The sequence below is a fragment of the Furipterus horrens genome, unplaced genomic scaffold, assembly GCF_987537825.1.
Source record: "Furipterus horrens unplaced genomic scaffold, mFurHor1.1.pri manual_scaffold_8, whole genome shotgun sequence".
Classification (NCBI taxonomy): domain Eukaryota; kingdom Metazoa; phylum Chordata; class Mammalia; order Chiroptera; family Furipteridae; genus Furipterus; species Furipterus horrens.
This window is the reverse complement of record NW_028327178.1, coordinates 3,192,963-3,206,036: the sequence shown is the minus strand read 5'-3', so window position 1 is coordinate 3,206,036 and position 13,074 is coordinate 3,192,963. Positions and strand designations below refer to the sequence as shown.

The 13,074-nt window shown below is 42.3% G+C and overlaps 1 protein-coding gene across 2 annotated transcripts in view; it reads right to left on the bottom strand.

Annotated features, from left to right (window-relative positions):
• Positions 1-13,074, bottom strand: part of NETO1 (neuropilin and tolloid like 1) — a 72,319-nt gene that overhangs the window by 15,316 nt on the left and 43,929 nt on the right. For both annotated transcript variants that reach the window (XM_090285393.1, XM_090285392.1), the window contains exons 5-7: positions 9,445-9,486; positions 9,201-9,328; positions 2,231-2,459 (exon numbers count right to left, since the gene is read on the bottom strand). In XM_090285393.1, coding sequence (XP_090141519.1) covers positions 2,231-2,459; positions 9,201-9,328; positions 9,445-9,486 — 399 coding nt within the window. The remainder of the gene's footprint in view (positions 1-2,230; positions 2,460-9,200; positions 9,329-9,444; positions 9,487-13,074) is intronic.

The following is a 13,074-nucleotide window of genomic DNA, read 5'->3' as shown; positions in this document are numbered from 1 at the left end:
TCTCCTTTTGGCTTCTCCTCATGATTCTAGATGCTTCTGCATCCTAGCCAACCTCTTCGAATATTTTCTCTCTTCCTCATCAATATTAGCCAGGAAAGAACAGGCATTTTTGACCAATGGGACTTTCCATGAGATTCTTTTTTCTGAGCTGCTTATTATACTTTCCTAATATAAGCTACTTCTGCTTAAGACTTTTTTGTCAATTATAAAAATAGCTTATCTTGAGTTTAATAAAATAAAAACTTAGGAAGTCCTAGGAGTCAGGGTTCCCCTATACTATTTGCATTTACTTAATATTTGAAATGTGAGAGTATATATTCTAATTGCTCTCTACTATATTTTATGATGTAGCTTTGGAAAAAGGTCAAACTTTTGTGGTATTTTTAAAATTTGATATCATCTAAAATATTAGAGCCCTTCTATATTTGTCATTTGAATTAGATATGAACTCTCAATATATTATTATCTAAGATTAAAAATAATGTTAAATAACATACACACTAACCCCTTACCAAAAGCACCATATATGGGAGATGATAGACCAATCAGCAGGAAAAATGCCAAAGGTGCTATGTGTTAGCCTGAATATCTTCATGTTCTAGTCCGAAAAAAGACAATAAGTTTTTGGGGGTTTTTTATGTTTTTTTTTGTTTTTTTGTTTTTTTGTTGCCAAATACCTTGCTGAAATAAAGATGGATTGCTCTAACATTTTGATCAACTTCTTCTAACATTTTGATCAATTACTGACATAGACAGCAACCTGCTATTAAATCTGCAATAATACTGGGTAAGATATTTAACACATTTTCTGATGGTATCAAGACTTAGAAAGATAGAGTTGACATTCAGGACTTCCAGTGTTCTAGAATCATCCAACTGGGTAATTAGAGAACAATTTAAGGCCCCAACTATTTATTCACTGTGGGAAAGAACTGTCCGCTATATTTAGCCTCTATGAATTGAAGAAAATATTAGCTGCTGTGCCTATCATTGACATTTCAGATATATTTTTAAATGCATAGCTTCAAATTACAAGGTGCCAATGCAATAAAGGTACATTTCTCAGGATTATTTTCTAGTTCTATAAATTTAAACATGATTTATTCAGGGTTTCTAAAGAACATTCCAAATATATATCTATTAATATGACTCATTATTTGTCAGAACATAATTTTCTAAAATTGCTGTGCTTTGCACCTAAATCTGGGCATCATTCATTGCGCCATTTTAAATATTTTCTGAAACTTTTTTCTTCTTACTGACTTCCCATGCCGTTCTCTCTCTTTGCCTAATTTAATGGAAACTGCAAGAGAAGCTCACTATAAAGAAGCAACTAACTGTTTTTATGTAGGTTGTTAAGATCTGCACTGTATCAGGTCTATAAGCTTTGTCAGTGCTCAGCCAAAGACAGAGCGCCCATTACGTCCCTGCTGAACAAGGAGAATTGTCTTAAGCAAGGCTACAATGCCTGTGCAGAAGTAAGTAGTCAGAAATTTTAAAAAAAAACACCCTTTTGCCCCAGCAACTCCACCCCTGGGAATATATCTGAAGAATCCCGAAACACCAATACGAAAAGAACTTATGCACCCCTATGTTCATAGAAGCGCTATCAGCAACAGTCAAGGTCTGGGAACAGCCCAAGCGCCCATCCGTAGATGAGTAGGTAAAAAAGCTCTGGGAGACGTACACAGTGGAGTACTACGCAGCAGTGAAAAAGAAGGAACTCCTCCCTTTTGCGACAGCATGCACGGACCTGGAGAACATCGCGCTAAGTGAAATAAGCCAGTCAGTGAAAGACGAACCCCATAGGACCTCACTTACAGGTGGAATCTAATGAACGAAATAAACTGATGAACAAATAGAAACAGAAGCAGATGGAACAGACCGACAGCTGCCAGAGGGGACGGGTGGACGGGATGAAGGACGATGAAGGGATTAACCAGAGAACATCTATGCGTGACCCGTGGACAGGGACGACGTTCCGGGGACTGACTTAGGGAGGGGGGCGCGTGGGGCTGGGTGCAGGCGAGGAAACGGAGAAAGAGCGGGAACAACTGTGTAGCATAAACAATAAAGAAAGAAAACACTAGTCGGAGTGGCCTATGTAGCCCTGTCCTGTCACTGGTCCCAGCGACGGAGAGGGACGCCCGTGCAGCCTGCGGTGCCGGAACTGCGCGGGGACAATGCCCCGGCCCCGCACTGTGGAGGGGCCGCCGGCCGGGAAGCTTACGTTCTTGGAAGGAGGTGAACAGCATCTGGAAGCGGCTGTTGCGGCTGCCCTCGTCGGCCCACAGGCGGATCACGCCGAGGCCCGTGCGGAGCATCACGTCGTTGGCCATGGTGCTGCAGAACTTGGCCTTCAGGTCCTCCACCGCGCTGCTGCCGTCGTACACGGCCACGAAGTTCCGCTTGCACTCGTTGGAGTTCTGCATCTCGTAGTCCAGGAAGCGCAGGTAGATCTGCAACACAGCAAGGCCACGGTCGTCTCCGCGCATCCACACGGGGAAGCGGCTCAGCGAGCGCCGCGCGTCCCTCTCTCTCCCTCGGCCTCACAAGACAGCCTTGATTGCAATCACTCTTATTCTTTTCCCCCCGGGGACAGCGAGGAGGAAGGATGCATGAGTAGGTCCCAATTGGGGCTCATAGTTTTTTCAAAGGTTATTATCCTTTCTTTATGTAAATGAACCATTTTCCATGGCTGGGTATTTTTACCCAAATGGCCCTATTTCTCCTCGTAACTTATCTGGAATGAGTTATTAGTTTTCATAGTTACACGGTTTTATCTGGATAGGCACAAATGTGTGAGAGTATTTCTGATGTACCTGTGTTAAATAAATTTCATGACTCCCACCTCCAAAAATGCATGGGTGGAAACAATTTTTGTTAATACCAAAGGGAAACAGAAGGGTATCAAAAAGGTGGTCTCTGGCTTCGCTTTGCTGAAATTATTCCACATAACTACAGAGCTTCACCTTTGAGGTAGACTGTTAAAAAAGGAAAGAAAAGAAAAGACAGCTAACCTGCTATTATTTTCACAAAAACAGACAAGCCATTTAGCTAAGTCCAGATAAATACAAATTAAATTAACATGCAATGAGTAAAAACTATTGCGCCATCTGCTTCATAGGTTATTTTTTAAATTCCCAACAACCCTATAAAGTTGTATTGCCATATTCAAATGAAAACCACAGACAATATGAATTTTAACTTGGACATGAGGTCCCTCTAACTCTTTGGTCCATACCCCTTCCACCTAGTCACACTGCTTCACGATACTTTTTATGGTCAACAGACAAGATCTGACTGTGCTCCGATATGCACTAAAAATGACAAGCAATTCATGCAACCAATAGTGTTTTACATTTTTAAAACACGAATGCCTACCACCTATTTCCTGTTAAATGCCCTTCTATTAATACATCACCTATAAATTAAAGACATGCATGCAATTAAAAACTCAACTCTTTCATCACCCTGTATTCCTTTTTCCATATTTTTCATAATCTGTGAATCTCATAAGGCAAATATTCCCCAGATCCAGTATGCCTGCCCTTGCATTAAAAATTATTATTATTTCAGTTAAAAGAAATTTCTCTTTTGCCCTCAATGTTCTCATTGAATGGGGCACAAACTCTTGTGAACTCCACCCTCAGGATGGCGGTTTTCCATCTCCACTGAAACTTTTGTGATATTACAAGTTTCCCAGATGTCCTGGGTGTTTTTCCAGTTCACCCCCAATGCCTACCTCCAGTCAAAGTTGTATTAATCTTTCTATAAAACAAACCTAATAATGATCATAAAATCTTTAACTGGCTTCAAAATGGTTATAATGAGAAAGTTTAAACACCATACACTGGCAAATTTTCCTTCCTCTTATCTTTGAACATCACACAATTATTTTTATGTACACAAGTTCTACATAAGTAAGCATGTTCCATTCTCTACCAACTTCTTATGAATTTTCAAGGTGTAGTTCAATGGTTGATTGGAAATTCTGTTTTCTTTATTGACTTCATTTGTTCAATACCAATCACGTATTTATTGGACACCTATATGCCAGTGTTTCGAGTGCTATACATAATGATAATTGTACAGATAAATGACATTTTTATTATTTTATGCAATAATTTTCAAAACAACATATTTATAACTCTAAACTATGACAGGAAAGCAAAAGATCATATGTTGCAGACTTATAAAGAATACTTATCATAACCATTTAAAAATGAAAAAGTAGAGGTTCAGAAAAATAAGTCACGTTCTCAAAGCCACACAGGCCCCTGAGATCAGTACTGAACTCAGATAATCCTGAAAAATCTACACCTTAGTATCGCACTGCACAGCCTCACATACACTGATAAAAAATTCTCACAGACTTATATTCCCTAAAGAAAATTATAATCTTAAACAGCTACAACAAAATTAATAAATAAGCAGCCATCGCCCTTTTCCTAAGGGGACAAGGAACCAAGCTGATGATTGGAATACAAATGAGATCCGTAGAAAATAAAAGTGTCCCTCTGAAATAAATGGCGGTCTTCAATTTTCTCAAAAGACAAACTGACTTTAGAGAAGACTGTCGCTAGGGTTAGAAAGGCAATTTTGCGCACTTGGCCCATGTTTTCTCATTTGACAGTTGCCATATTTTCCCTAAGAGGAGCTCGATTTGCCTTCTCACGTGAAGTGCGTGATTGAGGTCTGAGTACCGTCTACACCGAAAGGCCATTCTTGTTAGACAGCATACAACTGACAGAGGAAGCGAACATTACAGTCACTGGATGTTATTATTCACTTCTGAAGTACTCAATTGTTTTTTATAACTGCTTCCTTTTTATCATTCAAGAAAAGAAATAAAACATGCCAGTGGGTATTTAGCCTTCCTGGGCGCAGGGCTGTTGACTGCAAATGTCACTAGCCAGAAAAGTGACCAAGCCTCCCCACTCTCACTCTGGCAGAGATCCTATAAAAGCTGCCCCGCTCCCGCCCCCGCATTGTGATTTCAATAATATTTCAGCAGCGTAAGGCTTGCACCATAATCTCGCTGCGTGGAAGGATGCCCATGACAATGGGTTTACTTGGGGAGAAAACTACAGAAAGTGTTTCAGTCTCTCTTCGGAAGAAGAGAAAACGCCCAACAGAATCATATATAACTCCAGTAAAACGGCCCGATCACAATCTCCTCTCAGTGAATCATTCCGATGCATATTCTTCTTTCTAATCAATCACCAAGTTTGAGCTGACAAAATGATTTATTAAATGGGACTTGGGAAGCTTCGGAACATATAAGCAATTTCTAGGCATATCTGTCTCCCAATCACACTAATAAGCGGAGCGGCATCAATTTTGCATACTCACAGCAAGGAAATCGAGCTAACAATTGACTAAGGAATATATTTACAGACATTTCATGGTGCCCATTTAATCTGGTGCCTCCCGTCACGCCACAATGATATACAGGAAACAGACACCATTTGGGGCGCCTGTTGAAGACTCGTGGGAACAATCTTCCCCCTGATAAATACAAATCAAACACACCACAGTCTGGGAAACTCTGGCCATGGTTTCAAGACCTCACACTTTGATAAACAGAGCCACCTTCTAAGCACTGTGTAGCCCAGGACTTGCATGGTAGCTGTTTGATCTGTGACTGGGCCTGCCAGGTCTTAAGTCAGGACACCCCATGAATCTGGAAGGCAGCAGCACCCAGCAGGAAACCAGGACAGCGTCTTCTTTTCTGGAATGCCAAGAAACACACAGCCTACAGCAAATCCTGACGTAGCAACAGTAAAATGATTTTCCGATAAACGTAGACAAGGATCAAATATTTTAAAAGTCCATCTGGGTAGCCCTCCAAAATCTGATAGCGCAAAACTGAGACATCATTTAAAAACAGAGTTGAACGATAATGTTTTCATTGGTAGTTATCTAGCCAGTTAGATTTTTCATTTTGTTTACCCAATTTTTTATTTTTCTTCTTCAAGATAATAAGGGCAAACAGTCTTTAGAACCCTAAAATGTATCGTTGTAATCAATTATAGTTGCTACCCCTTCCTCTATTGCATTAGTTTTCTCCTTGCTCCGTAACAAATTACCACAAACTGAGCAGCTTGAAACAATATCCATTTATCATCTCTGTAGGTTAGAAATACTTGCAGGCTGTGGAGGGCGTATATATGAGGCAGAAAACCGAGGCCTTTGCGGCCTGTTTTCTTGATGACTGTTTACCAGGGATCATTTTTAGGTCCTAGAAAACATTCTTTGTTCTTCTGACTCTCTGGCTTCTCCTTTGCCCACAGCCAAAGAATACTCTGATTTTTAAAAAGCTCATGTGATTAGATTAGGCTCACCTGGATAAACTCTCTTTTAATTAACTCGGAATGAACTGATTGGGGAACTGAATTGCATCAGCAAAATCCCTTTTGCCGGGAACTTAACATAATCAAGTGTGTGACGTGTATCTTACACCCAGTCCCGAGGACTGGGCTGGAAGTCTCGGAGCCCATCTTGAAGATTCTGCCTACAACAATGAAGTTGATTATATAATTAACTTGAACGCAACTTCACTTTGAAATATTGACTTATTATATATTTTCATTTCATCCTTTTATTCGAAACATTTCAAAAATAAGTAACAACATATCCAAAATTAATTTCAAGTTTTAAATGATGGGTCATTACTCAAAGCTAGAATTTTATTCTCCCAAGACCTAAAGTCACTAAATTATCTCCATTCGTGTATTTTTCTACATCTTTGGCTAATCTATTTTCCTGACTTTACAGATCTGAACATTTCCCCTGTAAGTGTGGTTTTGAGACATCACCCCAACTGAATCAGGACATAAAGATCTCGCTTTAGCATTGTTACTAACCACCCAAGTATTCGGGCAGTCCTTCATGAGAGACTCATCAAGTTCTGGTCTTGAAAAAAAATGGAATATCATCTATGCCAAAAGTGTACTTGACTTTTTAATTATTATACAAAATTCCTGCCAAACTCTACCCAGATTACTCCTATGCAATCTCATTTGGTCTTTGGGCAGCTTGATTATTCAAACAAAAACCAAAAACCTTCTCTATATTGATCAAAACTACATTGCTCTGGTCTCAAGCATTCAGACAAATTGCAGTACTTAAAACCAGGCAGATGTAGCCTGACTGTGTCTTCTTCTGTCACCTCACAGTCCTTCAACGGTATGGAGAGCGCCCCCGTGTCCATGTCTCTAGATGTACATCAGCTTATTTTCTCCCTGAGAGAGACCTGAAGGGCAGATGTTTTTCTTGGCACTGAGACAGAAGCCCCACTTCATGGAATTACCATCCAAAGTGGTTACCACGATCTGATCACCCAGCATTCGTTTCTGGACCAGATGCAGGACTAGACAGCATGCTATCCTTCCGTCCTCTCTGCTCTAGGATCTCTGTGCCTACCAAAGAGTTGCTCACAGAGGCATGTTCTTACGTTCTCCTGTTAACCCATAAAAAACCCCACCGTCCTGACTCAGCTCATCCATCTGTCAAATGAGTAACAGATTTCCAAAGTCCGCCTGGCATTCCATGTCCTAAAAAACTGGATCAAACACATTCTAATGAAATCGGATCATCTATATTATTACTTTCAAACAAAGCAGATATCAGATATTATATATTCTACTTGTGCAAAGGCTGAGAAGCAGTATGTACTTGACTTAAATTTTAATAGAACTCAAATAAGCAATATGCTTCAATCACCAGTTATCATTCAAATTTTCCCAGGAACCAATTCGAGCTTAATTCACGCTCCTAGCACAAGCTGCTCGGAATGCCACAAAAATAGAAAACCTGTGCGGGCAGCCATTCCAGTTCTCGCTTTTCTTCACAGCCACTTCCTACCCTCTGACCTTTCACTTAACAGAGGAAGCCTGTCCCAGTCCAGCCCCCTTTGTCCAGCTCTGCAGGTGGCTTCCCCTCTGGGTCACAGAAGGCCAGCTTCTGTCACAGGCAGGTGCATTGGCATTGCTCTTCTGGGCTGTCCACAGGTCGGCCTACCTACCCGCTGGAAGACACGGTGTGTGTTGATCCTCCCTGACAAACCCCCTTTGTGACAGTGGCAGTGACAAAGATGCTGGCTGCAATGATTAGGTGGGACTCACGTGTGTCCAGTGGGGAAAAAAAACCTTCTAAAAGTCTTCCATTAATAGAATTTAAGAAAAATGAATAGCATTCGTCTATTATAAAAGAGCATAAGAAAGACCAATCCAGCTCCCTCAGAATTAACAAGCTAGGTTGAATGTTATGGTACCAATGGCCTTGGGGGGGGGGGGGAGGTTTAAGGAGGAATTACTGCCTTTCTTTGCAATGCATTTAATTTTTTCAAAGATTTGTTTAGATGCAAGGTGACCTGCAAGTGACAAACCTGGAATGTGGACCATGTCTCTGAATCTCTGTACCGGAAGCCCAGAAAAAGTGTGCCACACTCCCAAATTGTGTGCAGACCCCGGGCAAAAATATTTGTGAAGGAAGACAAAACTATTTTCTGAAATACGAACCCCCTCAAAGGTGAGCCCTACTTCCCCTCCTCCCGAGTGTCCAGCCCCCACATTTGCTGTATCTGTCGGTGCCGTCACCTCACCTGTGTGCCATCATCAACCAGCCCCGCCCCAGGACTCCTGCCGGGCCTTCGGGGACTCTTCTGCCTCCAGTGCTGACCGCTCTGTCCTCACTTCACAGGGGGAACGATTTCTCAGAACGCAGACCTGATCACGTCCCTGTCCTGCGGCACACACTTCCACATGCCACCAATGCCCCGCTAGGCCCTGTTCACCGCTGGCCCCAGCCTTCACACAGGTTTGTCTTACACGCCAGAGATACAGGGTTTTGTAAGCCCTGGTCAACTTATCCCGTCGATGTGATCTGAGGTCAAAAGGCCTAATTGTAACGATACTACTTAGGACCATGGCCTACGGGTAGCATTCCTATCCACTTCTCAGCGTGGAGTTACAGTGGAGCCCCGTGTTCAGGGTCTCCAACGATCTTCGGCAACATCGCCGTGTTATCTATGACATGAGAGTTACAGTGGACAGAAGAAGACAAAGGGCACGTCAGAATCCAAAAGAAATGAGAGCTAATGGGGGCTCGGAGCACGTCCAGCCTGCTGAAAGCTCTGCACGCTGTAGACGCTTCCCAAGAGGGCTGTCAGGTCTGGGATTGACCTTGAGACTGACCTTGGATCGCGGAGGCGCCCGGATGTACCACTTGCAATCCACGGCCTCGCTAGCAGAAGCTTTCCCTTCCTTCGTGATCTGCACAGACTCCACGATGCCTTCGGGGCCGCCCGCCTCAAACTCGCACGCTGGGTGACAGGGTGCCAAACAAAGACAAAGGCGGAGCTTGAATAACAAACCAAAAGGATATTTCATAGCAGAAAACAAACACCTCTGAACGGTATTAAGTATCTACTTTACCAACCTGGTAATGGTTTCAGAACTCCAAGGTCCTTAAAGTCAGGATCTTAAAAATTGAGAAAAAGACAATTAATCTTATTCTGCATTTATCAGTTACGATGATGCTGAGTAATATACCATTAAATGATTCAGGATACTGACTAAAACTCCACATTAGGGGGAATTAAATGCTTATGTAAAAACTTCCTGATGATATTAAGACTGAAATGTTAATTTATGTAACACGTTGCTATTACTACAGTTTTCATCAATACAAAATAAGCCATTTTTAAAAATCATCCAATGCCGTTCTTTTCTCTAATCATCAAATATGAATCTTACTCATTATCTCTAACGTCATGATTAGACAATAGATGATTTGGTAAAATATATCCATAGATAATTCAAGGTTTGGGTGAAACTTCCATCTATTCTAGATTCAAGCATTTTGTCTGATTTAAAAGATTCCGTAAATTGTTGAAACGCAATTTTCAACTGCAGTACTGGAGGCACAAAGCTAAGATGTAAAACCTAAGGCTCCTCTCCCTCGGCAGATCCCACGATCTCCTGCTCAGCAAATCTTTCCCCGAAATTTTCCGTTTGAGGCCCCCAGAAACTGCATCGACTCAGCACTCACTCTTCGTGGCTTGGCTTCCTCCCACCTACAGCAGGCTCTGTGTCTGCCCATCGTGTCTGCATGTAAATGTCAGGGAACCCTGATCTCTCGGGAGCCTCGGGGGAGCCCTAGTTATCAGAGGCCACCATGGTGGTCTCTGCCTTCCATTTCCCGGGATGGAGTGTGAGATGGACACGCAGCCCACGTGGTACAAAGGTCAGCCCGCCGGAGGGCTCAGGTGTGTCCTGTTTGGGCTGGGCCCTTTGGGGGGATCGCGGGCAGTGAGTGGCCTTGTGACGCTGACAGGTGAACTCTGACAATGAGCAGAATGGAAATGGGAATCTGGGGAGGAGGGAGTCCTTACCAGTGTCACCGGGCCATGGCCGCCACACATCTCTGGGCGCTTTTTGCTTTTGAAACAATACGCGTCTTCCTAGTCTTAGTTAATTGGAACTGGATTTTCTTTTATTTACGGGTGGAGGCTTCAAATTTATCATTTATCTTGGAGATACACGGAGTCCAATTAAAAAGGGATTCTGAAATGTTAGTTTATTTTACTACTATAGCATTAGTTATACATTTAAAATCTTATGAAGTTAGAACTAAGGGGCGGAGCCAAAGGAGGTTTCAGTAGTGAGGACGCAAACACAGGTTATCATTTGTTACTTCTTGTATTGCTTTCTACACGAACAACTGGGAACCGACTTTTGTCCCAACCGGTAGTTTTCAAGGCACCGCTCGGCCACAGTCTAGGGCTGGCGTATGGAAGGACCGTGCTCTTTCGGGGGGGGACTAGTTCTGGATATTAAGACTGTGGGCATGTGTACATCTGTGTGTATGTAAGTGCGCTTTTCGTATGTCTGTGAGCTCAGACGGGCTGAACGCGTGATTGCAGGCTGGTGGTCCTCATCCTGGGCTGTTGTTCATGTGTCTGTTCAACAGGGACACGTGCTGGCCTGGGACGACCGAGAGGCCGGGCTCGGCCATCAAGCTACTTACATCACCTGCTGTTGGACTCCGTTTATTATGGGACGTCATTCAAAAGTGGTAATATTACACATCTTGCATCAAGATACAAAGTCCTTTGCATAATTGTTTTTAATACAGTTCTTTTATCTTTGGGAAGGGAGAAATACCTACATGCAATTTCCAGGAAAGGAGCAGAAATAAGGGCAGCATAGTTCATTAGGATTAGGATACCCCTAGTAGGTATCCCCGCCACCTGAAGCAATAGACGTTTGGTTATTCCATAAATAAGTGTATATTTAATACCTGCTGTACATAAGCAAAGAACTGTGCTTTGTATAGAATCACTCAGATTGGTTGTCACCACTAGGCAGTCCTGTTGAGATTGAAAAGGCCATCCACATTTTTTTCTTACTTTTACATCCAGCTCACCCACCTCAGGTATCCAGATTCCTTATTATTCATTCTGACCTTTTTACTATTTTGAATAATGCTTACAGTAGTCATCACTATTAGTCACTCTCTCCTTTCTGATTAGAACATTTCAGCTTTCCATGGCCATCCCTGTGGTTGTTGTGGAAATGGGGCTGGTGTTCTATTTTCTAGCCGAAGGCTAACATTCGTCAGTTTTATAACTCATGCCAGACAAGGTAAAGAGAATGTGAGGTCTGGTAATCGAAAATTTGTTTTTGGCTTTGTATTAATGGTGAGCGCACAGATACTTAAAAAAACAACTTTAAGAAGGGAACATTTCTGCAATTCCATTAGAATTAGCCACAGTCACGTCACCATCACCAGAATAGATGGTCCATGTGACCTGCAGAAATAAATCAAAATAAACAACACACCGATTTTTTTAAATGGCTTACACTGAATTTAAGAATACTACGATTGATTTATTGCCCCAGGTTGTTCAAGACCAATGACAAACAATGGAGGTGATGGAGTAAGCTGTCTTCCACTCCAGATCGGCCACCCTCCCAGCCCACGGCAAATCTACCCCACTAAGCAACCTGAATATATTTTTAAAGTCTAAGTTTAATCACGATACTGCCCTGGCTTGCCATTGCCTTTAGCATGAGACCACGACTCTTTTTCACGGACTAAGATGCCCTGTGCACTCTTGCCTGGACCACCTGGCTCCGTGCGCCCCCCACTGCTCCCCGCTGCTCCCCTCTGCTCTCTCCTCACTAGACACATTGGCCCATCCTCTTTCCTCAGCATTCCAGACTGTTCCCATTCCCAGAACCTTGAACTTAAATTCTTTACTATCTGCAATGTCATTCTGCCAGCTGTTTGCCTAGCCGGATCTTCCTCATTCTTCAGTTCCTGGGTCAGACATTATATTCTCAGAAACGCCTTCCTGGATGGCCCTCTCTACCGTGGCGGTGTTTCTGCGATTACAGTTGACTATTATTTTGCTATTCACTTACATTCTGATTGGATGTATCCTCCCACTAGACTAAAAGACTCGCTTTCTCCACCACCGTTGCACTGTGTCTAAAGCTGGCGAAAACAAGGAAGCGGGTATTTCAAAGAGGTCTCTTACTTACGGGAAGGAGAAGTCTATCTACTCCAGACAAAACGGGAAAATGGAGAAATAAAACATGGCCCACGCTCTCTCCTCCCACTCCACAGATGTGAATAATTCGCCTTATTGTGATTCAGGCAGAAAAAATATTTTCTAGTAAGTTTATTGTGACAGTTTGATCGCAACATTATTTTGAGACAAATTTTGGAAAGTATTGAATATTTTAAAGGTAGACGTAATTAACTCTTTAAAAGCTAACCACCTTGGTGAGTGTGTTGCTTCTCCAGGGAATGTGAGAAATCCCTGTGAAGATGCTTCTGCAGTTTCTTCACTGCCAGTCTGAAGCTGTAACAAATGTTATTTTTTGGATTTTAAAGAGCTCATTACATCTGAGTTTGAAAAGTTCCGTGCTTTTTCTTTAACAATTGATCTCAAAATGAGGCTACAACCGAACTAGAGGCAGTGCAATGACACCATTCAAAAACATTCTGTTGCATAACGCACATTAAGCTAAATGTTAACCTCCGCAAAGCCTGGGAAAG